Source organism: Notamacropus eugenii, chromosome 3 (assembly GCF_028372415.1).
Source record: "Notamacropus eugenii isolate mMacEug1 chromosome 3, mMacEug1.pri_v2, whole genome shotgun sequence".
Lineage (NCBI taxonomy): Eukaryota > Metazoa > Chordata > Mammalia > Diprotodontia > Macropodidae > Notamacropus > Notamacropus eugenii.
The window spans coordinates 65,443,303-65,470,679 of record NC_092874.1 but is presented as its reverse complement, the minus strand read 5'-3'; the positions used below and the strand labels follow the sequence as shown (position 1 = coordinate 65,470,679).

The 27,377-nt window shown below is 36.7% G+C and overlaps 1 protein-coding gene across 6 annotated transcripts in view; it reads left to right on the top strand.

Annotated features, from left to right (window-relative positions):
• The window catches only part of ARHGAP21 (Rho GTPase activating protein 21), a 154,616-nt gene that overhangs the window by 120,949 nt on the left and 6,290 nt on the right, over nt 1–27,377 (top strand). For 5 of the 6 annotated variants that reach the window (XM_072651738.1, XM_072651736.1, XM_072651737.1 and 2 more), the window contains 15 exons: nt 12,126–12,284; nt 12,427–12,526; nt 13,143–13,179; nt 13,922–14,047; nt 15,003–15,287; nt 16,608–16,672; nt 16,792–16,928; nt 18,212–18,354; nt 22,157–22,312; nt 22,404–22,482; nt 23,072–23,145; nt 23,229–23,318; nt 26,345–26,470; nt 26,643–26,684; nt 27,033–27,138. In XM_072651738.1, the coding sequence (XP_072507839.1) occupies nt 12,126–12,284; nt 12,427–12,526; nt 13,143–13,179; nt 13,922–14,047; nt 15,003–15,287; nt 16,608–16,672; nt 16,792–16,928; nt 18,212–18,354; nt 22,157–22,312; nt 22,404–22,482; nt 23,072–23,145; nt 23,229–23,318; nt 26,345–26,470; nt 26,643–26,684; nt 27,033–27,138 (1,725 nt within the window). The remainder of the gene's footprint in view (nt 1–12,125; nt 12,285–12,426; nt 12,527–13,142; nt 13,180–13,921; nt 14,048–15,002; nt 15,288–16,607; nt 16,673–16,791; nt 16,929–18,211; nt 18,355–22,156; nt 22,313–22,403; nt 22,483–23,071; nt 23,146–23,228; nt 23,319–26,344; nt 26,471–26,642; nt 26,685–27,032; nt 27,139–27,377) is intronic. The other variant, XM_072651735.1, reaches the window with a different exon arrangement.

The window sequence follows — 27,377 nt, the reverse complement described above, 5'->3', positions numbered from 1 at the left end:
GACTAAATGAGATGATTATAAAGCACTTAGCCTAGTGCTAGTACCATGGTAAGTTCAGAGAAGAAAGGATTTGGAGAGAGAGTGATCATTATGTTTTAAGTGTTTATTTGAAAAGTGGTTATGTCCAAGGATGAGATGTGTTTTATTATTACTATTGTTGTTTAACATTTCATATTGCTCGCATATTTTAGGATAAATTTATTATTTAGGTGTACTTTTGTGAACTTTACTTCACTTTGTTGGAGCTTCTCATCACCCCTGTGTCGGGCCCATTTTATAGGATTTAATGTAATTTTATTATTTGGAGTGATTATAGACGTTTATACTTGTGTCAGCATTGTTTTATTTCATGTCTATCCTATCAGTGTTTTTTTTTTTTAAAGAGTTTCTAAGTCAGAAATACAACCTATGTGTTTGGAAAATACAGTAGCAACATTTGGGGTGCTAGGGGCAACTTAGCATAAAACAAGCCTGTGAACTAGTTTCTATTTGTCCTTTGATCTTTCTCTAGTAAAGCAAATAGACAAATTCCTCCTTAACTGTTGTACAGGTAAGAGGTTTCATTTGCCCTTATGGTTTCTTTCCTTTGTCTCTACCTTGTAGCAAATTAGAAAGGAAAAAAAAGCAGAGATAATAAGCTTGTTCTACTTTTTGACTTGAATGGTTATTTTACTGCTTTATTCTTCCTTCTTCCAATATTTTTTGGCTGATAATGGCATTAAAGATGAATGTAGGTGGGTGGAGCGAAATGAAAGCAGGAACTTACCAGAGCTCTCCCACAAAATCCTTCAGACACCTCAGAAAAGCAAATTTGAACAAATTCTAGAGCAGAAGAGTCCACAAGGAGACAGTGTGGTAGATTTCCAGTCCAACCCAGCCTGGAGAGGCCATAGGAAGGATCTGTTGCACAAGGTTGGGAGAGGAGTGTAGTCTGTTGTGCAGTCTACACCAGCACAGACTCAGCCATGGCAGTGCCCAAGCATAACCCAGTGGACTGAATCACTGTCAGTTCCCAGAACTCCCAGCATAGGATGGGGAGTCTTTCAGAAATGATTGAGAGAGAGGAGCAGTTATGTGTAGTGCCTGTGGCCACAGCTACTCCTAGGATTATCAGCCCACAGACTAAATGTTTGAAAGTCACCTATTTAAACTTTCCAGAGTCAAGATGGAGGAGTCAACAGTTAGTTGGTTTCATTTCATTCCCTCCCTTGTTGACCAGAGACTATTGCCCCAAGAAAAGTCCTGGAATAGTGGAGCCAGCAGAAAGAGGTATGGTAGGCTTTTAGTTGAGGAGGGGAGGAGAATTGATTAACAGGAAAGGACCTTCTTACTGTGGCTGAAGGAGACCAGTACAGGATGGGAGGTGTCCCAGCAAGCTATCAGCAAGCCCCACCTCAGCGTATCAGCAGGAGATCCAGAGCCCCAGGGTAGTGGAGCTGGCAAGTGCCAACACCAGGATCCCAAGTGTGCCTTCATACAACAGCGAGAATCACCAGATACCAGTAGATGGGCATCTACCAGCTGCTGACCCTACCAGTGCTTTATTACAACATTAAGAGAAGAGGTGACCTGTAGTAGCCAGATCACCCCTTCCTCATATCTCACCCTGGGAGTTTCAATGCAACCATGGGGAAATGCAGAAAGACTTCATCTGGCCTCAGCACATACTAGCCAGCTCCAGCTCAGGACCAGGTAACCTGCAACACTGGATAGCTTCCAGCTGCCAGATCCAGAGGCCATAGCACACGAAGTCAGTAACCAGGCCCCTAGACCCCATGCCCCAGAAGTAGAGATCTACTTTAAAAGTCAGGAAAAAGGTAATCACAATGAACAAAAAAGCATCTTAGAAAAGCAGAGACCATAGATTCTTACTATGGGGACAGGGAAGATCAAAATACAAATTCAGAAGAGGATAGCATTGACACTATACCCACATCTGAAACCTCAAAAGGGAATATGAATTGGTCTTAAGTCCAAAAAGCATTATTGGAAAAACTTAGGAAGGATTTCAAAAGTCAAATTGTTTGAGGTAGAAGAAAAATTGATCAATCCCTTTAAAAATACAATTGACAAAATGGAAAAAAAAAATTCACCGAAGAGAAACAACTCCTTAAAAAGTAAAATTGGCCAAGTAGAAAAGGAGGTAGAAAAGCTAAATGAAGAAAATCATTCGTTAAAAATTAGAATTGGGCAAGCAGAAGCAAATGATTCTATGAGGCATCAAGAATTAGTCAAACAAAGTCAAAAGAATGAAAAAAATAGAAGAAAATATAAAATATCTCATTGGAAAAACAACTGACCTGGAAAATAGATCCAGGAGAGATAACTTAAGAATTATTGGTCTACCAGAAAGCCATGATAAAAAAAAAGAGCCTGGATAGTATCTTCCAAGAAATCATCAAGGAAAACTGCCCTGAGATCCTGGAACCAGAGGGTAAAGTAATCATTGAAAAAATACAGTAGTCACTTCCTGAAAGAGGTCCCAATTTGAAACACCAATGAAGATTGTGGCCAAATTCCAGAATTATTAGGTCAAGGAGAAGATACTGCAAGCAGCCAGAAAGAAACAATTCAAATATTGTGCAACTTCAGTCAAGATCACAGAAGACCTTGCAGTTTATACATTAAAAGATTAGAGAGATTGGAATATGACATTCTGTAAGGCAAAGGACCTTTGATTTCAACCGCGGATCAACTATCCAGCAAAATTAAACATAATCTTTCACACAAGGAGATGGACATTCAATGAAATAAGAGACTTCCAGACTTTACTGATGAAAAGGCCACTCTGGAAAATTTGATTTTCAGATACAGGCCTCAAGAACAGCATAAAAAGGTTAACAGGAAAAAAAAGTTATTCAATAAGGGCAAACTGTTTTCATCCCTATGTGGGAAAGTGATACTTGTAAAACTTGAGAACTATATCTTTATTAAAACATTTAAAAGGGATAGACATAGAGGATGTGGCTATAGATTAAATGATGTGATGATAAAAAACCTAATTGAGGAGTGCAAAGGGATGGTAATGGGATAAGAGAAAAGGAGGAGGCAGAAAAGGGTAAATTACATCACATGCAGAGGCACAGAAACATTCTAGTAGAGGGAAAGAAGGGAGGGAGATGAATATTTTTTGAACTTTATTTACTCTTATCCTAATTGGTTCAAGGAGGGAATAACAGACTCAGTTAAGTATAGAAATAAAACTTGCCCTACAGGCAGTAGGAAGGGAAAGGGGAAAGAAAAGGGAGGGGTGGTTAGAAGGAAGGGAAGAATTAGTAAGGGAAAAAGGAAAGGAAAAGGAGGGGGGCTGATTGAAGGGAGAGAAGATTGAGGGAGGCAGTGGTCAAAAGCAAAACTTTTGAAAAGGGGAAGGGAGAAATAAATGGGGGAAATAGGATGGAGAGACAGACACAGATTTTCATAACTATGAATGTGATTTTGATGAACTCTCCCATAAAATGGAGCAAGATAGAAGAATGGATTATAAAACCCATAATCCTTCAGTATGTTGTTTACAATAAAAGTATTTGAAACGGGGATACACACAGGGTAAAGGTAAAAGGCTGGAGTAGAATATATTATGCTTCACCTGAAGTAAAAAAGAAAAAAGCAGGTGTAGCAATCCTAATCTCAGAGCAAAAGCAAAAATAGATCTAAAGAGATGAGGAAGGAAACTATATCCTGCTAAAAAAGGCACTGTAGACAATGAAATACTGTTTCTAAACATATATGCAAGATGGTATAGCATCAGATTCTTAGAGGAGAAGTTAAGGGAGTTACAAGAAGAAATAGAGAACAAAAGTATACTAGTGGGGGACCTCAACCTCCCCCTCTCTGAACTTGATAAATTTAACCTCAGAATAAACAAGAAAGAAATTAAGGAGATGAACAGAATTTTAGAAAAGGTAGATATGCTAGACCTCTGGAGAAAACTTAATGGGGATAGAAAGGAATACACTTTTTTCTCAGTGGTCCATGGCACATGCACAAAAATTGACCATGTACTGGGGCATAAAAACCTCACAATTCAGTGTAGAAAAACAAATATTAAATTATGCTTTTCAGATCATGATGTAATAAAAATTATATGTAATAAAGCATCATGGAAAGATAGAATAAAAATTAAATGGAAACAAAATCATCTAATCCTAAAGAATGAATGGGTCAAACAACAAATCATAAAAACAATGAATAACTTCATTCAAGAGGATGACAATAATGAGTCAACATGCCAAAACTTACGGGATGCAGCAAAAACAGTTCTTAGGGAAATTTTTATATCTCTGAATGCTTACATGAATAAAATAGAGAAAGAGGAGATCAGTGAATTGGGCATGCAACTGAAAAAGCTAGAAAAAGAACAAATTAAAAATTCTCAATTAAATACCAAATTAGAATTACTGAAAATGAAAGGAGAGATAAATAAAAAATGAAGTTAAGACCTGGTTTTATGAACAAAATCAAGAAAATTGATAAACTCTTAGTTAATTTGATTTAAAAAAAGAAAAACAAATTACCAGTATCAAAAAAGGAAAAGGATGAATTTACAAGCAAAGAAGAGGACTTTAAAACAATAACTAGAAATTATTTTGCCCAATTTGTATGCCCATAAATCTGATAATCTTAGTGAAATGAGTGAATATTTTTAAAAAATATAAATCACCCAGATTAACAGAAGATGAAGTGAAATACTTAAATAACTGCAAAATAACTGCATCTCTGAAAAAGTAATTGAATAAACCATCAGTGAGCTCCCTAGGAAAAAAATCTCCAGGGTTGGATGGATTTACAAGCTAGCTCTATCAAACATTTAAAGAACAATTAATTCCAATAGTATATAGACTATTTGGGAAAATTGGCAAAGCAGAAGTTGTATGAAATTCTTTTTATGATACAAATATGGTACTGATATGTAAACTGGGAGGAGCCAAAACAGAGAAAGAAAATTGTAGACCAATTTTCCTAATGAATATAGATGCAAAAATTTTAAATAAGATATTAGCAAAAGAATATAGCAACTTAACGTAAGAATAATACGCTTTGTCAGGTAGGATTTATACTAGGAATATGGGACTGGTTCAATATTAGGAAAACTATCAACATAATTGATCATATCAACAACAAAACTAACAGAAACCATATGATTATCTCAATAGATGCAGAAAAAGCTTTTGGCAAAACAACACCCATTCCTGTTAAAAACATTGGAGAGCATAGGAATAAATGGAGCCTTCTTTAAAATGATAAGTAGTATCTACCTAAAACCTTTAGGAAGCATTATATTTAATGGGGATCAGCTAGATGTTTCCAGTAAGATTTGTGAAACATGGATGTCCATTATCATCATCATTATGTTTATCAGTATGGTACTAGAAATGTTAGCTTTAGCAATAAGAAAAGAAAAAGAAAATGAAGGAATTAGAATAGGAAAAGAAGAAACTAAGTGGTCACTCTTTGCAGATGATACGATGATATGCTTAGAAATTCCTAGAGAATCAAGTAAAAAGCTATTTGAAACAGCAAACAACTTTAGCAAAGTTGAAGGATATAAAATATACCCACATAAGTCATCAGCATTTTTATATATTACTAATAAAGACCAGCAGCAAGAGATAGAAAGAGAAATTCCATTTGAAGTTACTGAAGACACTATAAAATATTTGGGAATCTACCTGCCAAAACAAACTCAGGAACTATATGAACATAATTATAAAACACTTCACAGAAATGAAGTCAGACCTAAATAATTGAAAAGAACATTGGTTGCTCGTGGGTAGACTGAGCTAATACAATAAAAAAATGACAATTTTACCTAAATTTATTTACTTATTCAGTGCCATACCACTAAGACTACCAAAAATTTACTTTGTAGAGCTAGAAAAAATAATCAAAATTCATCTGGAAGAACAAAAAGTCCAGAATACCAAGGGAATTAATGAAAAGAAATGCTAGGGAAGATGGCCTAGTCATACCAGATCTTAAATTGTATTATAAAGTAGAAGTCATCAAAACTACGTAGTACTGGCTCAGAAATAGAGGGATAGATCAGTGGAATAGGTTATATACATGAGGTACAGTAGTCATTGATTATAGCAATCTGTTATTTGATGAACCCTTATCTGGGATAATAAGAACTCACTATTTGACAAAAACTGCTGGGAAAACTGAAAAATAGTATGGCAGAAACTGGGCATAGACCGTGTCTGACACCATGTACCAAAATAAAATCCAAATGGATACATGATTTACATATGAAGGTTGATGATAGGGAGCAAGGAATAGTTTATCTGTCAGATTTGTGGAGAAAGGAAGAATTTATGACCAAACGAGTAGAGAACATTATGAAATGCAAAATGGATGACTTCGATTACATTAAAATGAAAAGTTTTTGCACAAACAAAGCCAATGCAGTCCAGACTAGGAGGGAAGTAGAAAACTAGGAAAGAATTTTTACAACTAGTGCCTCTGATAAAGGCTTCATTTCTACAACATGTAGAGAATAGAGTTAAACGTACAAGAATACAAGTCATTCCCCAATTGATAAATGGTCAAAGGATATGAACAGACAGTTTTCAGAAGGAAAAATTAAAGCTGTCTGTAGTCTTTTGAAAAAAATACTCTAAACTGCTACTGATTAGAGAGATACAAATCAAAACAACTCTGAGGTACCACATCACACCTATGAGATCGGCTCACATAACAAAACAGGAAAAAGATGTGGGAAAGTTGGAATACTAATTCATTGTTGGTTGAGCTGTGAGCTGATCAAACCATTCTGGAGAGCAATTTGGAACTTGCCAAGAGGGCTGTAAAAATATGTATACCCTTTGATCCAACAATACCACTAATAGGGCTGCATCACAAAGAGCACAAAAATGAGAAAAGGATCCACATGTACAAAAATATTTATAGCAGCTCTTTTTGTGGTGGCCAAGTACTGGAAATTGAGAGGATGCCCATCAGTTGGGGAATAGCTGAACAAGTTTTGATATGTGAATGTAATGTAATGCAGTATTATTTTGCTATAAGAAATGATGAACAAGCAAACTTCAGAAAAACATGAAAAGACTTACATGAACTCATGCTGAGTGAAGTGAGCATAATCAGGAGAATGTTGTACACAGTAGCAGCCACAGTATGCAATGATTGATTTTGATAGACTTAGCTCTTCCCAGCAATGCAAGGACCTAAAACAATACCAAAGGACTCATGGTGTAAAGTGCCATCTGCATCCAGAGAAAGAACTATGGAGTTTGAATGCTGAGTGAAGCAGACTATTTTCTTTTTTTTTTTTTCTTTTTCGTGGCTTCTCCCATTTGTTAGTTCTTTTATATAGCAAGACTAATGTGAAAATAAAAATGTACATGTAGAGCCTACATTGGATTGCATGCTGTCTTGGGAAGGGAGGAAAAGTGGGAGGGGGAGAAAATTTAAAACTTATGGAAGTGAATGTTGAAAACTAAAAATAAACTTCAAACAAGACAAATGTAAGGTTCATATTTTAAAAGGGAATGTTACCCCTTCCAAAAAATCCAGGCTCCTGAGGGGAAAGTCATTTTTAAGTTCATGGAAATTCTTAATTATAAGATATTTATAAAATTGGGTAGAGTTTAAAGACCTTAACAAATTACAAGTAGAATTAATCAAAAACAATTGAATTCAATAGCAAAAATTATACCTGTTTGTATAGCACTTTGAGGTTTGCAAAACATTTTCAATGCATTGTCTCATTTGAGGCTTACCAAAGCCCTGTTGAAGGAAGTCTTGCAGATCAAATGGAGATACTTCGTTTTTCAGATGAAGAAACTCACACTTCTGATGGATGTTAGGAAGTAGCATTCCCTTCTAAATGTGCTGTTCTGTGTTCTATTTAGAAGATACTACATAGAAGGAAAACAAGATGAGTAAAATAGGAATGAAAGAAAATTGCACATAATGATAGCTAGCATTTATGTAGCACTTCAAAGTTTGCAAAGCATTTCACAAATATTATTTAATGAGCTAAGAAGGGTTATTAAAAAAAAGAACCATGGTATTTTTAGGCATTAGTCAAATCCTAAATTAAGTATTAACTCAGGTTTTTGCGCTTGTGTTTTAAGAGAGCCATGGGGAAGTTTAAAGCCAGTGGAAGAGAAGCAGAGATGAGCTTTCTTTAGCAGTTCAAAGATGTGTGGTTTCTTCATTTGGTCACTTCCTCCATGGAAGCAGGTTGTAACTTCTCTTCAAAGGCTCAGTGGATGATGAAGCAATGGAAACATAGTGGAAAGGAAACGTGGGTTCAGAATGAAACAGGTCTCTCTCCATGAGTGTCCTGGCACATCTCTTCTGCCTGGATGTCTGTAGGCAAAGCATTAACCTTCTGCAGCTATAAAGTGGGGGTGAGGTAAAGATCTTGCGTTTATGAGCCCACCCTGGTTACTGTGGGGCCCATATTGGATCATACAGTCTCCATTTTAAGCTTTAACATCTGTCTCTATTAAAGCATTGAACTGTATGGAAACTTTTAGTACTCCCTCTATAAGCAGGTTTGTAAGCTGTAGAGCACCATACCAGCAATCTTAAGAAATCTTTTGGCATCTCGTGTAAATGAGCTAAAATGGTATTTAATAAATCACTGTGACCAAAAACATTCATGAACTGGTGGTGGTCAGTAGGTTGGCCTCTCTGAAATTAGTCTGGTCATGGGGGAATTATCTGTCACATGTTCTTTATTCAAAACCTGTTGAACTTGAGCCTAGAGCACACAGGGTTACCTCCATTGTGATAAAACATCAGAGTGGGAGAGACCTTTAGTGCCTGAAGGAGATAAAAAGCATTGTTGGACTTGGTGCCATAAAAATAGCAGTCAGGTCTCAGAACTGCTGTTGCTGTTTGGTGGTTAGATGATCCTTGGCGTTGCACCCCACCTTGGTGATTCTCAGTTCTGTTCTTATGCATGATGGCAACATAACTTGTTTCACATCTCTGAAAGTTTAAGTGAGCTGCTGGTATGTAGCCCACTAGATGTATGGGAGTGATTAATAGGATTAAGAAGTTATTTTGCCTGAAGAGGAAGGACAGAGGTTTGAGAAATTTTTTTTCAGAATATTTTGCAGATAAAATTGAACAAATATTTTTATATCCACCAAGTACAGGTTGTTGTTGTTGTGTTTGTCTTTCATTTTTGAAGAGGACCATGACATCAGGATGATGACATGACTTGCAGTTGACTTTGATTTGAGTGAGGGAGGGATGTACAAGGGCACCAACCTCACCTTCTTCTCCTGAGCCATCTGGGTCCAGTGGCCTGATATTCATCAGGATGACTGGAGATGGCCCAGGATGTAATTGGAGACCCTGGCCCTTTCAGGCTAAGGTCTTATAGCATTCTCACGTTGATTGAGATATACCCATTCAATGAATGAGCTTCTTTAAGTATTTGCTCAAGGGATGACCTCTTTAATAAAAAAATAAAAATAAAACTGGGAGGAGAAGAACCTCAGGGTTCGTGGGTAAAAGAGAAACAATTACTATTTAGTATTTAAATCCACTCTGTGCTAGATGGGTGGTACAAGTACTTTTGTACCAAGTACAAAAGCGGAAACGAGTCACAAATCATAAAAACTCTTCTACCTTCAATAGGAGAACAGTGCCAGAGCCAGCAGAATACCACTTGTGTGTTTGTATAGATTGATCCAGAATTAACTGAAAGTTCTATCTAAATTAGCAGAAATGATTGATTAGACAACGCTTGAAGGAAGGCACCTTTCTCAGTTAACCTTTGATTTGCAGTGATGTGCCTAGAATCTCACATTACTGTCTTTGTTTTTCTCTCCTCATTTTTGTTTCTGGCTCTAGTTTCTACTATACACCTTCTGTGTCACTAGCAATATCATGTGACCAGGGGAGTAATGTTTAGGCCTTATTTACCTCATCTATAAGATGATCTCCAAGATCCCTTCTTACCATAACAGAATTCAGTTGCAGAAATAGAATTCCCAATTAAATTTGCATACTAGCAACTTTTTTCATTTTTTTAATTTGGGTTTTGAAAAAAAAATTTTTCAGGTATTCAAAGTATTTTTGTCATTTCTGATAAAAAAAAACAGCATTACAAACAGGAAATCTCCAAAACCAGAAGTTTTTGACTGTTTTGAATTCATTATTAGAGAGGAATGTCTTTAGTTACAAAAATTTACTGTAGAAATCTGAAATATAAAGTGGAATCTTAGTATTTTAAAGTAAGGAAAATATGCAGAAAACCCATTTCAACAAATAGAAGAAAATTATTTCAAACTAGTAGTTCTTAATGATGTTTCTGCATGTATAGATGTGTTTGTACGTTTGGAAATAAGTAGTTTTCCTCTCTCTGTTGTATGCAGTGTAGATGAAATTTCTCTGAAACAGAATTCTGTTGTCCTTTTAGAATTTGTATTGAATGATCTCTTATTTGAATATTATTTAAACCATACGCTCATACATCCATACACGCATATGTATTTATACATCTTTACGTGTATACTTAATTTTGCAAATATTTTGAACCAGTTGATTACAAGTATTATAATTTTAGATTTGGGTAAAGTTTAAGAGGATGTCGAGATGAATTCCCAATTTGATGTCTGTTTTGTCTTTGTTGTCTAATTAGGTCAACAATTCATCATTTCATTTTTTTACCACCAGTTTTAACACATAGCCACTTGATTCATTTCTAATCGTAAATTTAAAAGTACATTATATTTGTTGAAGCTGTAATATTAAATCCTGCTTCATTGAGAAAAACACCACCACCACTACATAGAACACTTTACCATAAGAATGTTTTTTAGACTTAATGAATTCTCTCATCTACCAATGTCCCTTTGCTTTTGGAAAAGGGAGTATTACATACATTTCCACTGGCAAGGCTTTATATATTTCGAATTGCTAGCTGAAAAACATTTTCTGTCATTTCCATAACTACCAAATCAAATAACCAATTCTTCATTGAAGGAGTTGGATCACAAAATAATTAAGAAAAATTAAAAAAAATTTCTGCATCATTCAATTTGTCAAGCTTTGCTGATTGTCTCCTGACATTCTAATATCCTAAAGCAATTTGGGGGCAGTGGGCATTTATGTTTTTAGAAACATAGTAAATGGTCACATCTTCATTTGAATATTCTATTTTAAAAAGATAGTTATCTTGTCTTTTGCATGATTAATAGGTTTTTGTAATCTCTTTGCTGAATCAAAGAATGATGTATTCATTATAGTAATATATCAATATTTCCCCAAATTGAAGATTTTTAGTCTTTTAGAATACTGTTTAAACTGAAGACTTCTAGTATTTGAACTTTTATTTTTTTAATGATGAGTAAAAGTGTTTATTTATGTTTATTTTGTGTCTACATGTGTGTATGTACATATGCATGTGTACATACATACACACATCCATAAACATACATGTATATATCTTCACTGTCTCTAAAAACATAAATGTCCCCCAAAATCATGAATTACTTCAGGATATTAGAATGTAAAGAGACAAGTCAGTGAGGCTGTTCAACAAGTTCAACTGTGGTTTGGTACTTTTTAAAAGAAGAATTCAATTTTATTTTAATTTTAATTTAATCAAATTTAATTTTAATCAAGTTTTCCATTTTTGGCCTCTTTGAATAATGTGAAATATGTTTGTAGTACCTCTGAACTTGTGGTGAGGGAGCATTGTTCTGCATTTAATCTAATTTTGTGAAGTTTGGGGAGCTGTATTTCAATACTTTGTATAATCACTTAATGAAAGACTGCTTTATATACAAAAATATTAATTTCAGAATAATTATTATTTTTCTCAAATTTTGTAATTCTCTCTTGAATAATATGTAACTTGTTTTTAAGTCTCATTTTATTCATTGAATTGCTGATTCTCTTTTCCAAGCAATTTAATGTTTTGAATTGCTGTATTTCAATTTTAAATGTCATTGAGGCCTTTCTTTACTAAAATATTACTGTGGAATAAGATCAAGTCTGCCCCACCCCCAAGCTGATTTATGACTGACTAATCCAGTTTTAAAATTCCATACTCAGAAACACTGCCAAATTATTCTTTGGTTCCCGATCTGTTAATGATACCACATAACAGGTCAATATATTGTATTACTTTATAGATGAGCCAACCAGCCCAAGCATAGATCATGATATCGCACACATTCCTGCTTCTGCTGTCATTTCGGCATCCACCTCCCATGTACCCACTATAGCAACGATTCCTCCCAGCCTTACAACTTCAGCTCCTGTAATTCGACGTCAGCTATCACACGATCATGGTAAGTATAAATCAATAAATACCTAGACCAATTCTAACCTCAATTTTTTGTCTCGGAGGTCATGACATTATATAATTTCATCATCAGTGCAACAACTCCAAACCTCAGCTGTGTGCATCTAAGTGTTCAATTTTATGTGTAGGATCCGTTGGGCCCATCCTAGATGGCCAGCGCAACTCAAAAACTGAGAGGTCAAAATCATATGATGAAGGCCTGGATGATTACAGAGAAGAGGCCAAAGGGTGAGTACTGGGCGCTTGCTGTGAGACCCTTGCACATACCTATCTGTGTAGAGAAACTTGGAGGTGTTCCATTTTAGATTTTCTCATATATGACATTGAAAAGTCTAAAAAATGAAGTCCACCCCTAATAAGTATATACCTTTTATCAGATGATGTACAGAGTGAATAAACTAACTTTAACATGGTACCTTAAGTACACCTAATAGTTGTTCTGTACTTTTTGGACTGTCAAGGAGGATGAGGTAGTTACTTATGAGGCAACATTTAAAGTTATAGGAAGATACCATGTCATTCATTCTCCTCCTTAGAGCATACCACTTTCAATGGCAGTAAGGCACAAAGAATCCTGGTTGCTACTACTAGATGATCATAATTCATGTCTTAGGGATCTTTAATATATCACTTCATTTGGGAAAAAGAAATTTATAAAACTGAGAGATTACTTCTTTAATTACATTTTCACTCACCCTTGAAAAAATCCTTTTAGAGTACTTTTCAATCAACTTTTTATTGAGTGTTATCTCTCCCATATGACACATTCAGAATATCCTGCTGTATTTGAACTACTTTTTTGTGTGTGTTATAGATAATCAGATACAATTTCTTTTTCCAACAGGTCTTTTAAGCATGTATCTAGCTTGAAGGGAATCAAGGTAGGTGTTTAGTTCATTATTCAAGTATATTGTAGATGATTCTGTTTATTTTTGATTATTGTAGAGCTCTCATTGTGATCATATACTTGAATGTAAGCAGTCACCCTATACTAATATTGAAATATTTTGAGTTTTTTCTTCAGTGAGTTCTCAAAATATTGCAAAATAGTAAATGTAAGCTCAACTCGTCATCCAATTTTTATATAATACATATTTGTCCAGTATGTTACCTCAAACATTCTTCCAAATATTCCTAAATTATTTAAGCTAAATGTGGAAAAAAACTTAGGTGTAAAATACTCATGGCAATGAAACTACTCATTTCTGCTGCTTTTCTGTTTTACTGTCAAAAGCCTTGATAACCAATGTATATGATTTTTATTAAGATGTTTTCTGAGCACTTCCATAGAAAAATAAATTCCACTTTGACTTTCAATCCTCTAGGCAACCCTCTAAGACTATAACTTGGACAGAATGTGCCAGCCTACATAGGGAGAGGGAGTTTCAGTTAATGAGAATTGGTGAGGGAAGGTAGGTACAGTGATTAGGATTTACAAAAGAGAGTGTAAAGGAGTTGTTCGTTAGGTTCCAAACCAAGTTAGTTGAAATCATAAGGAATTGGAAAGCTGAGTAATGGATAGGCCTAGATTCTTTCTTTAATTCCCTGGATTCCTCCTTCATACAAATGATTTTAAAGGGGAAAATAGAAGACATTATATTTTGGGACTTTTTTTTTTTGTAGGTTTTAGACAGCCAAAAATCTTCTGAAGACTCTGGGTCCAGAAAAGATTCTTCTTCAGACGTATTTAGTGATGCTGCCAAGGAAGGATGGCTCCATTTCCGACAACTTATCACTGATAAGGGGAAGGTATTAAATTTTAAAGCTATTCTTAAATGTCCAAACTAATTAAATACATGGCAAAATAACTTTTAAGCAAAATCTGTAGCTATCCAGGGCAAAAACATCTGCAAGAGTTCAGTCATTCATTTGCCTACGTTTTCGATTTTGAAACATTCTGACTGATTTTGAATTTTGCACTTTTGCCCAGATACTAAAACAACATAGGTGCAGATTTCCTGGAAAGAAAGGAATGTTCTTTCATCTGATTGATCTGATTAATCCACATAACAGACATTTTAAAATATCCATTTTTCTTATTATACACTTCACAAGGCTCTTAATCCGTTTCCAGTTTGAATCTGTTATAATTTCACTTCTTTACAAATTAGATATTTTTAAGTTTTATCTAGATATTATAACCTTCAGGGAAAATCTCATTGTAAAAAAATTGCAAAGTGTCCATTGACCATCTTAATCATGAGTAAAGTTCCTTTAAGTGATAAAGATCTTCAAGGGTCATCATAATAAATTTGTTGTCTGTTTGGATAGTATCATTTGTATAAAATTATTAAATACTTTTTTCAATTCTATTCATTTTTGTTCATAACATATTTTGGATCCTCTTGGCCAAGCTATAGTTCAATCTTATGCTTCTAGGTTTCTCAGTCCTTCCTTCCTCCTAAAAAACCCCTCTTCTGACCCTACCTCATTCTGACTGTGTATAGTTTACAGTATACTTATTTTGCATAGTTTTTTCATTTATACTTCCCCATCTAGAATGTTGGTTCCTCAAAAGTAGGAAACACTTATGCAGCACTTTAGAGGTGTATCCTCTTCATATAAGTTAGAACATCATAGAAAAGTGAGTTGTTTTTATTATTCAAAGGGGAATACTGTTTGAGTTGGTTTCTATAATTTTTTATGAGTAGCTTTGCACAAACACTCCAGTCACTGTCTTCTATGCACTGGTTATGTTTTCCAGCGAGTTGGTGGGAGCATTCGGCCATGGAAACAGATGTATGTTGTCCTTCGAGGACATTCGCTTTACTTGCACAAAGATAAAAGAGAACAGACAACACCGTCAGAGGAAGAACAGCCTATCAGTGTGAATGCTTGCTTGATAGATATTTCCTACAGTGAAACCAAGAGGAAGAATGTGTTTAGGCTCACCACCTCAGATTGTGAATACTTGTTTCAAGCTGAAGACAGAGATGACATGTTAGCCTGGATCAAGACCATCCAGGAAAGCAGCAACCTCAGTGAAGAGGTATGTTTTCCTTTGAGAATTCCAAGATTTCAGTCTGGAGAGCCTTTATTTCATATGCCATTTGCTGTAAAGTGCTTGATGGTGAGAAGAAAGCAACTGTATCCCTTTTGTGATTTCACTTACCAGAAATTCACTATTCTGGAACAGGGAAAGTAGGGGATGGATTTGCTCTGCTTTTCTGTTCATCAGGAGGCTGGCTGACTTTGTCACTACACCTTAGCTTCTCTGTTTCTTGTTCTCGCTCTAAAGGGAAGATTATTATTTCACAGGATATTTGTGAAGAACAAGGAGAATTTATAGAATCTTAGAGTTGAGAAGGACTTCAGAGATAATCTCATCTAGTTCATAGCTGAAGGTAGAAATTTCCACCATAACATCCCTGACAACATTTCCAGTGACAGGGAACCTTTTTCCTTTCCAGATAGCAAATTGGTTTTTTTGCATACCTCTCATATTTGGGAGGCTTCTCCTTCTGTAGAACATATTTATTGTTCCTTGTTCTGCACCACACGCACACACGCGCACACACACCCACACACCCTTTTTATATGATAACCCTTCAATTAATTTAAGACATATACTCAAGATAATGTATAGAAGGCACTGTGAAAATGTACCATTGTTATTGTGGTTATGACCGTTAATAGAATTCTGCCAGCAGACTGAGGCCACTTGGAAAAGTCACACCAAGCTAATTCTATGCCTTTTCACATTTTTATCGGCTGGGGTAAGATGTTCACAGCTGATGTTCAAATACCACCAGTGAGAGAAACTTGCTGCTTGAGGCAGACGTGTGTGATGTATCAAGGGCCTGTTCTCACTTTAGTGACTGTTGCAGAATGCAGTGAGGGAGAGTAAGAGCTCGTCTACAGTTCCTTGAGTAGGAACTCAAGATCAGAGAAGCTCCTGTTCTTTGTCCAGTGTCATGCAGGGAATAAGTCCCAGAATCTGATTCACCAAATCTTGCTGTTCTGCTTTCCAAATGTTTTCCATGTTTTCAAAAACCATGATATCTTGTAGGATATGAATAGAATTTCTGTGATATGATGTGTATGCTAGTGATACTCACGTGACAAATTCTCCATGTGAAAACAGGCTTAACTTTCTTCATTTGAGGCCAAAATTTCCCCAACTTCCTTTTATTTCAAAGTTATTCTATAATCCCAGGCCTCTCTGACCAGCATTTTGTAGGTTCTGTCAATTTATTTCAAGCCCTAAAGCGTTCCAGAGAGAAAATGTAAGACCTTCCTTATTATGTTTTAAAAATTGGGCACTTCCATAAAATGGATATTTCAGTGCTGGCCTCCACTTGTTTTATAGGATACTGGAGTTACTAGCAGAGACCTCATTAGCCGAAGGATAAAGGAATATAGTAGTCTGATGAGGTAAGATGTCCACCATCTGTTAAGGGTTTGGTTTTTTGTTTTTTGTTTTGATTGAATTGTAGAGAAGAGGGTATGGAGAGAAAGCCAGTAACTGCTAACTGTTTGTTTTCTTGCTTCAGCAGAGCAGACCAGTTGCCAAAAACACCTCGCCAGAGTCTTAGTATCAGGCAGACTTTGCTTGGTACTAAACTGGAACCAAAATTTCAGAGTCCACACTCTCCCAAAGAAGAGTCAGAAAGAAAACTCCTCAGTAAAGGTACATGCTTTTACAGGATAAATTTAACATATTCAGTGATTAAGACTATTTAGAATATTAAGTTCTAAAAATGTTTTAGCTATCAAAATTCTTTCCTAAATCTTGTTCTTACTAACTTTTCATGGTTGGTTCTACCTGGCTTGAAAGGGCCATGGACCTGGGGGTACTTTTCCATTTAGACTTAGGTTCAAAAGATGTAGCTTCATATAATATATATTACAAAAATAAAAAAGCAAGCAAAATGTATTCCTTAAAATTGCAAATACAAAATTCAGTTCCAGCACCTATTGTTTTATATGGAAATTAAGCCTGGACAATACTAAGAAATTCATGACATACCAATACATTAAATGGGCCATCCTAATGCTTAAAGATGCCCACTTTGTGATTCAATTCATTTCAGGCTCAATCTTTTCTCCACAAGACTCTCTACTACCAGCACTAGTAATTTAAATATCCTTTTAATAAGCTCTCCCTAAGACCAGTCAACAGGAAGCTGTCATGATCGTATTATCTGCAATGGAAATATGAAAGCCCCCAGGCATATCATCCAGCCTTTTATTTTTCTGTTTAGATATAAGAATGAGAGGCAGCATGGAACAGCAGGCAGACAGCTGGCCTCAAAATCAGAAAAAAATCTGAGTTCAAATTTCACCTCTGGCACATAGGGATTGTGGCTCTTTACCTTTGTGGGCTACAGGCCACTCTCTGAGTCTCTGTGGTTGTAGAGCAGGAATTGGTATTTCTAGAATGAGCTCCACCTGCTGATAATATCACACAGTATCTGGTCCAAAAGAAATCCAACTGTCAGCACTTGTACTCATACATATATATGTACACGTGCATGTGTGTGTAGATGTATTAGTATAAATAGAGGAGCATTAGAAACTTAAGCATGTTGACGTGTAAGATTATGGATCTAGAATATTTAAAGAATCCTTCTCTGTATCTCTAGCACAGTTACCATAGTTATACTAGATACTTTGTGAACATTTGTGGAATATTTGTTCGTTGAAAAATTCAGCATAGTTTACGTTGTAAAGGGTTGAAAAAAATCTAAAATATATGGACGAAGGTAATTTTCTTTTGCTAAGGAAAGGCAAGTGAGGGATTAGAATGACTTGCAACATTGTTAATTGGTGCATCTTTTTTTTTTTTAAAAATATATTAAAAGGATCCAATTTAAGCCAGAATAGTTCATGTATTTGAGTTATGATTGAAACATTTTTGTTTTCTCTTTTTTCCCAAATAAATCACCTCCTTGTTTTCAACAATAACCAAAGATGACACCAGTCCTCCAAAAGACAAAGGCACATGGAGAAAAGGCATTCCAAACATCGTAAGGAAAACATTTGAGAAAAAGCCAACTGCTGTAGGCACCTTTGGTGTCAGACTGGATGACTGCCCGCCAGCTCATACCAATCGGGTAGGAGACAAAAGCTTTGCTTGTACCCTAATAGTCCAAGACACTTGTAATCTCATCAATGTGGGTTCTCCCCTGCAGTGATACAGAGAACAATATGTGATATGGAAAATCATGTCTTTCTGTAAATCTGCCCTTGGCAGAGATGTGCACACATGCATGCCGGCCCTTACTTTCATTCTCCTGACATTTTGTGCTACCAGTGACTGACTCATCTTTTTTGTGTGGATCGTGGTTTCTTTCGTGATATTCTCCATTTGTGCACAATTTCTTTTTTGTAATGTGTAACCTACTTGTACCCAGCATACACTTGTCTGTTGACCTTTGGATATTTGTTATGACCTGTGAATTGCAGCCATATATTGCCAGTCTCTCAGCACACATCCAAATGCCTACAACATGCCAGGTGTTGTGCCTATCTTTGGGGGTTGAAGGTGAAAGAGAAAACAGCACTTGACCTCGCAGCACTTGGACTAATGGATAAAATCATGCTTATGGGTAGCTGTGTACAGAACAGATACACAGTAACCTGGACAGAGTTGGAAGCATTAGCCCCTGAAGGGACCAGGAGAGTCCTTGTGCTGAAGAAAGTGATCACTTGAGTAGAATCTTGAAGCAAAGAACACTCAGCCACATGCTTTGTCTCATCATTTGGGGAGTTCTCTCCGTGATGCAGTTTGCAAGCTGTCTGTGCCTGCTCAGCCTATGTGTCTATATCTTCTCCAAGATTGTCCACCAGAAATGCTGGAGACCTTTCTCCCTTTCTCCCAGCAGCACAAGGGTACTAGGAAAGCACTGTGGCCATCCCTGTCTTCCCTCCCTCTCATACCCAGAAATCAGCCCATCTTCTCTTTCTGCCATCTGATTCTTGGATGACCTCCTTTACTCTTGTTCTTTGGAGTGCCTTGTTGATATGTTGCAGCCTGCTCACACCAACCATGCCCCCTTTCACTGCCTGCCACATGAGGTTCCTCTCTAGGTCTTCAGAGGGAGTGGTGAAGAGATGGGTCTTTCTTGTTAGGGGAAGTTTGGGGTTGGTCAGAAAGGCTTTGCAGTTTTCCAAAATCAATCCAGCCTGCTTTCATCTTCTTTTTCCTCTCTGGGCCCACATGCACGTACTGTTGGACAAATTCAGTAGGTGTCCCTTCAGACATAGGTTGGAATCTGGGTATCCATTTGGTCTTCCTTTTTTCAGATGGTCACACTCCTTTTGAGTGATGGCAGATCTCTTCCAGGAAGCTCTTCAATGTCTTGTGGCTTGATGCAGTGAACAGAATGCCATCTGCAAACAAGAGTATCTGGAGAAGCTCACCACCCACTGGATCCCTCTTTGCCTTAGACCCTGGACTTGCTCAGTACACTGGCAGATATCTCCTGTTTTATGCTTCACTAGATGCTTATTATCAGAGTCATTCAGTAGGATTATTTATGCTGCTAAGTTTTCCAAAGAATGATGATGATATCTGGGTGGGAGATGCCTTGTTGTAAAAGAACTTGTAAGACAGCATTTTGCTTTAATGAGTCAAATGCTTTTTTATAATCAATAAGCATTATGTTTCCATTAATTTGGAGATGTGTTCCGTTGTCAGATATCATTTGTGAAAACCTTCTTCTTCCCTAACTTTTATCGTAATGAGACCTTTGATATCTTCCCATTTGCTAGATACCTTATAAATCATCACTCAGTATCCTTATATGTTGATATCCTCTTCAGGAATGTCTTCTATTAATTATAGTTGTCCCATCCGGTAGGACTGCTTTTCCTTTCTTCGCTCTCATTAACACCATTTCTATTTCTTCTGTATCTTGGAGATTGTGATGTTGAAGTTCAAATGGGGTGATCCTAGTGACCTTGATGGATAAAATAGCTTGTTATAATAGGTTTTCACAAATATTTCCATTTTATTATGTTTGTACCCTTCTTTTCATTTTCATCCTAGTATGCTCTTGGGGTGATGTTGCTTGACAGCTTTCTTTACACAGGTTTTGCTTTCTGTTGACTCTCTTTTGTTTTATGAGACAAAACTGCTAATAATTATCTGTCATCCTTTTTTTGAACTTGGTGTTGCCTTTTCCAAAGGCAATCTAACCTGCTCTGCTTCTGTGAAGTTCTAGGATCAGCTCAGTGTCCTTTTAGAGTATCTAAAACAAATGTACTGAGAGACTGTTTTAGCAGGTTGACCATCCAAATGCATATTATAGTCTACCAGTAGACATTCTGTCCCTTTGACTTACTTTTTCCTGTGTGGTGTATTAGACCTACTTTTTTTGAGAAAATAGAGATCTCACTTAGGAGGTTCTGCATAAAGACATGGAAATTCTAGTCATCTCAGTGTCACCTTTGGACAAGAGCATCTGGAGGATCTCCCCACTGATACCACCATATTCTTGTTTTTCACTGGGGCATTGCATTTTACACCCTTCGTGACAATGCTGAACTCCTCTAGCAAGCGTACAAGTGTCTGTTTCATGCTTCCCTTGAAATTACTAATCCAAAATTGAAGTTACCCTGTTCAATCTTTCAAGGAATCCTGTATGATTTGTGTGCAGATTTGGGAAACAACATTAGAGAAGATCATTTGTCAAATGGCTTTTCATGTTGTTGTTCATACTCACAGAGGACTGATATCACAGTGTTAGTGTCCAGGCACAGTGTATTCAATTGTGGCTCATCAGTCCAGTATGAAGGCTCTCGTGCATACTCTGTTCATGAACTAGTTGCCTGACTTCTAGTGTTCTTTGCGCTGCCAGAACTTACCCAGTCATTTGATAGTAATAATAGCATACGTATATTTGGTACTTTAAGATTTATAATGCCAGGCCTAGAGGCCTGAGGGCTACCCGAGTCTTACCTTACCTATCGCAGGTCTTCGGCTGGCCAAACCGGATAAACGTATGAGAGAAGAGACTTTCCAGAGTCCAACAAGGGTTAGGCTTTATTCAGGGTCTTGGTTACATGTGCAGGGGGAACTCTTCCTGAGGAGAGAGGAATCTCCCAAGGAGGCAAAGATCTTACAGTAAGAGAATGGAAGTGGAAGTGGAAGAGGGAGAGAGGGGAGAGGGAAGAGAGAAGAGAGGAAAAGGGGCCTTCTGTCCTGTAAGGGCCCCTCAGCGCTAAGAGCGCCTTCAGGCTTTCCTGACCCTACTTAAGCTCTCCCCCCGCATAGTTTGCACCTGAATACCATGCCTGTTAGACAACAATAGGTGTGCTCAGACCCTGGGCCAATCTCGAGGGCGGGGAATGCTCTCTCCCAGCACGGTTTCCCACGGGAAGAGGCGGAAATGCACGAGATAGCCCAGTCTCACACCTCAATTCCCTGCTGTTCCCTGGGGGGCCTCATGAGAACTCTAAGGTTTAGAAGTCCTCACCTTTACCTGCCCGAGACTGTCCACATGGAACTGAGCTTACACCCCCAACATTATAATAATAACACTGTGGAAAAGACGTTGCCATTATCATTAGACACATTTCATGGAAACTGGGTCTTCCCAGAATTAAGTAACTTGCCCACAATTCTCACAACTCATAAATGTTGAAGGCAGGATTCTCAGCCTCAGTCTTCTAGACTCCCACATGCAGTGCTCTATTAGACAACACTTCTCTGATACTCATTTCCATCCCAGTGTTCCAAATATATTTAACTCAGTTACAACTGAGTTTACTATCCTCTTGATTCTTCACATGACCTTTTTTTTCCTTACAAATCTTTTTTTTGAGAAATACATTTTATGTAGAGATAAATAATAGCTCAGTAAGACCATTTGAGGCCTGTAAGAATTAGAATTGTCTTTTTTTATTTTGTAGTATATTCCACTAATCGTTGACATATGCTGCAAATTAGTTGAAGAACGAGGACTTGAATATACAGGTATTTACAGAGTCCCTGGAAATAATGCTGCTATCTCAAGCATGCAAGAAGAACTCAACAAGGGAATGGCTGATATTGATGTACAGGATGATGTAAGTTAATTCATTCCTTCTCATTGATCTGAATGTTTCTGAATGTCATGGTGATTATAACGTATTACATATTTCCATTTTGAATTCCTAGAAATGGCGCGACTTGAATGTGATTAGTAGCTTACTGAAATCATTCTTCAGAAAACTTCCTGAGCCTCTCTTCACAAATGGTAAGTTCTTGTGTAAAACCAGTTGGACTCTCCTACCTCTAGGTTTTAATTTCAGAGAAAATTAAGCTGGAAGTAGAGTTACATGGGACTGAACTAGGATATATCTTCTTCTTGGTAAATTCATGAAAACCAATTTATATACAACTTATGTAAATACAAATTTATATTCAAGTTATTTACATTCAGCCAAACTACATTGTTGTGTCCCTTCTTACTTCTGGTACTCAGAATCTTTAAACATGTTAGTATACATTACTTAAATTTACATGTTTTTAGTAAATCAACAATTCCTTTCTGAGCATGTCACACACACACATGCACCTGTTTTGCTATACATACAAAAGTAGAAAATCTTGTTGTTGATGTTAGGGGCAGGAAACAAGAGAGTTATGGTTAAGGCAAAGTTTACACTCTAAATTACTTTAATTTAAATTACTTATTAAAATTGATATCATTTTGGAGGCCTAAATTTTAGACCTACTTAAGACGCACTCTTTTTCTCTAAATAAATACCTGTCATTTTGTTAACAATACAAAGAGTACATTCAACCTAATCATTTGAGAGAAAAAAATGTCTTTCTGTTGCCAGATAAATATGCAGACTTCATTGAAGCAAATCGAAAAGAAGATCCTCTAGAGCGTCTAAAAACATTAAAAAGACTAGTGAGTATTATTAGTCAGTTTGGGAATTACAACAGAAAATTCTACAAAGTTTTAAATCCTTCACTAAAATGATGTTTTTACAGATTCATGATTTGCCTGAACATCATTATGAAACCCTTAAGTTTCTCTCTGCACATCTGAAGACAGTAGCAGAAAATTCAGAAAAAAACAAGGTAGGTCAACAAAGGATTCAAGATAACATTTTTAACCAAAACTTTGTTTTATGTAACAAAATCAAAAGTAGCCTTCTAATTAAAAGGAATGGGTACGCATTTGTCTACCTGGCTTAATCACTAAGTAGGTCCCCAGATGCTGAAGTGGTAGAAGAAAAGGGCACAGATGTCAACAAATTCTAATGGTTCAGATATTTTTCTTCTGAAGGTACTTGACACTCTTACTAAACTGGCCAACGTCCCGTTCTCTAGACATGTCAGTCTTTCTCATCTTCACGCAGGTCATAAGTTGCAAGGTCACTATAATAAGAGTGGGAAAAATTCACAGAAAGAATTGTGACATAATGGATTATTTTGAACCTTTAAAATCATAGTAGTTTTAAAAGAGTTTCTGATAAAGGGAGTGCTGTGATATGCACTAGGTCCCTTGTTTATGTAGGACCCTTCACAGTTTTGAGTTTTTTTCTGCCTTTCATTTCTCCCTGAAAAAAAAAAATCTTGGCTTCTTCCAACACTTCTTTTCCCATTTTCCTTGGCCGCCCTACCCCTGATATGCTTCTTTCTCATTTAATAGTATATATTGCAGCAATTTACATACTGGGTGCTTGAAAATTTCTCTGTGGTCAGAGAACTTGATTTGCTGTTTTATATTGTACATTTTATATATATATATATATATATATGTATGTATTTACATATATAAAATATATACATACATATCCGTACACATTCATATATGTTATACCAGATAATAGTAATATGGTTCCACTTAAACTGAACAGTATAAACACTTAGGTATTGAACACTTAGGTATAAGTCCAAGTTCTGCTGATTACTACCTGGTAGGTGATCTTGAAAGAGTTACTTAACTTTACGACTTGAATTTCCTACTCTAAAAAATGAGCTAGATGATCCTCTGACTAAATCCTGTCATCCCTTCTCCTTTGCTTCAGAGTTCTAGTCTCTGATGAAAAGGTAACCCTTCCCTTCAAAGCCAGACCTCCCCCTCTCCTGCCCCTAAAGAGGAAAAAAAAAAATCTTTCCTTGCCCCCAGCATCCCTCAAAGCTATTGTTACTTTATCTTTTCTCCCTTTCATAAACAAACCCCTAGGAAAAGCTGTTTACACTCAAGGCCTCTGCTCTTCCTCTTAACCACAATCCAGAGTTCCAGGTGATTTGTTTGCCAAGCCAAAGACCTCTTCCTAGTCTTTATTCTTCCTTCAAGTATCAACTAAAGTCCCATCTTCTGCAAGAATGCTCTCCTAGTCTTCTTTAATCATGTTAGAGTTTTCTTCCCTCATCCCACCTCCATTAATATTGTGAGCTCTTTGAGGGTTTTATCTTGTGTCTGCAGTGCTTACCTAGCTCAGTGCCTGACACAGAGAAAGCACTCAATAGATGCTTTCCCTTGATCTCTACAGTCTTTGAAACTGTTCACTGTCCTCTGCTCCTGGATATTCTCTCCTCTCTAGATTTTTCCTCATCATCTCCCATGGTTTTCAATGACCACAGATCTATACAGAGGCCTGCCACATCTGTAAATGTCCAGTCCCAGGCACTGTCCTAAGATGCAGGTCCCCTATCATGAATTGCTTAGTGAACATCTCAGACCATCTTTGTGTGACAGCCACTGTAACGTCAGTATTAGAGAATCACAACTTAACCTTTCCACCACAATTTCCAGATGTCCCTATTTTTGTTGAGGGAACCACCATCCCTCAGGTACCCAGATTCACAATCTCAAAGTTACCCCCAACTTTTGTTCTACCTTGTCCCCTCCTATATCCAATCAGTTAATAAATACTTGCCTTCACAACATCTCTTATATGCATCTTCTCCTTATTTCTGACCTGGCAGAGCCATGTCACTCTCCTGCATTAAAAGCTCTTGTAACTTATCTATAGGGAAAAAAGCAAAAATTCCTTTATTGTGTATTTAAAGCTCTTCACAATCTGGATCTAGCTTCCCTTTCCAGTTTTGTCTTTAAAACACTTGACACTCTAGCCAAATTGTCCTGTGTTCTGCTCCTTTAGACATGATCTAGTCTTTCTCATCTCCCTGCCTTTGCACAGGACAGATACCATTCCTGAAATGCAATCCTACCTCACCTCTGCCTCTCAGAATCCTTAGCTTCCTTCTAAGCTTAGATTCACCGGTATGTCATTCATGTGACCTTTCCTGAGCTATCATCCATTTACCATACATTTACTTCATGGACATATTGTATAGATTTATTGTATACACTGTTACTATGCCCAATAGAAAGTAAGCTCCTTGAGGGCAGGGACTTCTCTAGCACCTAGCATAGTGTCTGCATCATAATAAGGGCTTGATAAATGTTTGATAACCAATTGCTCTGAATTATACCATTTTGTTTTGGTTTCAAGAGTTGCTTTTTCCAAGGGACTGTTCCTTGAACAACAGATGAAGTAAAATCAAATAACCATCATTCAAGCACCGGTTAATTTCAGAACAATGTATCTTTACATCATTATGAGATACCAAGAAAATGCACACAAAGTCTGTGTCCTGAAGACCCTGATAATCAAATTGGAGGTACCCAGCTCACATGCAGAGACTTAGAAGTATTACAAAACAGAGTTTAAGTTAGTGCAGTTAAAATAGTACCAAGTATGTATTTGCAGAAGGCACTCAGAGTTAAAACTATTCATGTTAATGCCCAGGATTCCTGAAAGGTGTGCTTTGGACTGAATTTTTAAAAAAGTGAAGGATGTGAAATGGATAATAGTTGGCATGGCAGGTAGGGAGAAATGACAAAGTGAGAAGACATAAGCTGGGGGTGAATGTGCAAGTATGGCACCCCCAGCCAAATGGACCTGCTCACTAGTATTTTTCTTCAAGACAGCCTTTCAGATATAAACTGTATGTTTGCTTTTGGAAATTTAAGCTTCTTTGAATATTAATCATCCTACTTTTGTGCCAGAAAACTCCTGATATTTTTAGATAATATGATGCTGTGTTTTCCCTCTCTCCACCCATTCCCATCTCCCTTTTTTTTTTTTCAGATGGAACCAAGAAATCTAGCCATTGTTTTTGGTCCAACCCTTGTGAGAACATCAGAAGATAACATGACACATATGGTGACTCACATGCCTGACCAGTACAAAATTGTAGAAACCCTTATCCAACATGTAAGTGGGTGGTTAATCTTTTAGAAAAGGCTCTTTGAATGGAAGACAGTTTGGATTTAAAGTCTTTCTCCTTTTGGCTCTTAACACAGATCTTTTGTTCTCTTTCCTGTCCTCCATACTAATGACAATTGGGAGGGTTTTCTCATCTTTTTTTTTTATTTTAAATTTTTAGCATGACTGGTTTTTCACAGAAGAAGGTGCAGAAGAGCCTCTTGTAAGTTCCTTTAGTTCCTTTTTTCTTTTGTATTTGTGGTTGGTTATTTTGATTTGGACGCACAGTCCCAAGTTTTCAACAGTGTGACCCTAGTCTACCATTTGCCACTATTAGCTCTGCATTTCAGAAGTTGGTTTCTTGCTTCTGAATTTCTATTGGTAATGAAAATACCAGCAGCTGATGATGTATTACTAGATTTTGTTGTTGTTGTAAGATAAAGCAGTGTGAAAAATTAAAGTACATGGGAAAACAGTGTTCTTGGGTTAATGGGCTTTTCTAAATGTTGCTAAAAATACAATGAAATAACTTTGAAGAAACGTTGAGGGGATCTTTGTTTGTTAACCATAGACAACAGTTCAGGAGGAAACCACTGTGGAATCTCAGCCAGTGCCAAACATAGATCATTTGTTGACCAACATTGGAAGGACGGGCATATCTCCTGGAGATGTATCAGGTAACTTTGCCTGGGCAGTGTTAATCTGTAGGCTAGAAAAATCTCCTGGCTTATATTATAATGATAGAGCAAATAAATCATAAGTAATAATTCACTGATTTTTCTTTTTCTCCTTGTTTTTTCCTTTCCACTAATAAACTGATTCTCCTTTTTCTGATTGATCTTGAGTATCTTACAGTGATTATAATGCCATTGGCAGTGCATGGAGTTGGAATGCTTGTTGACAAGTCTGTCAGATG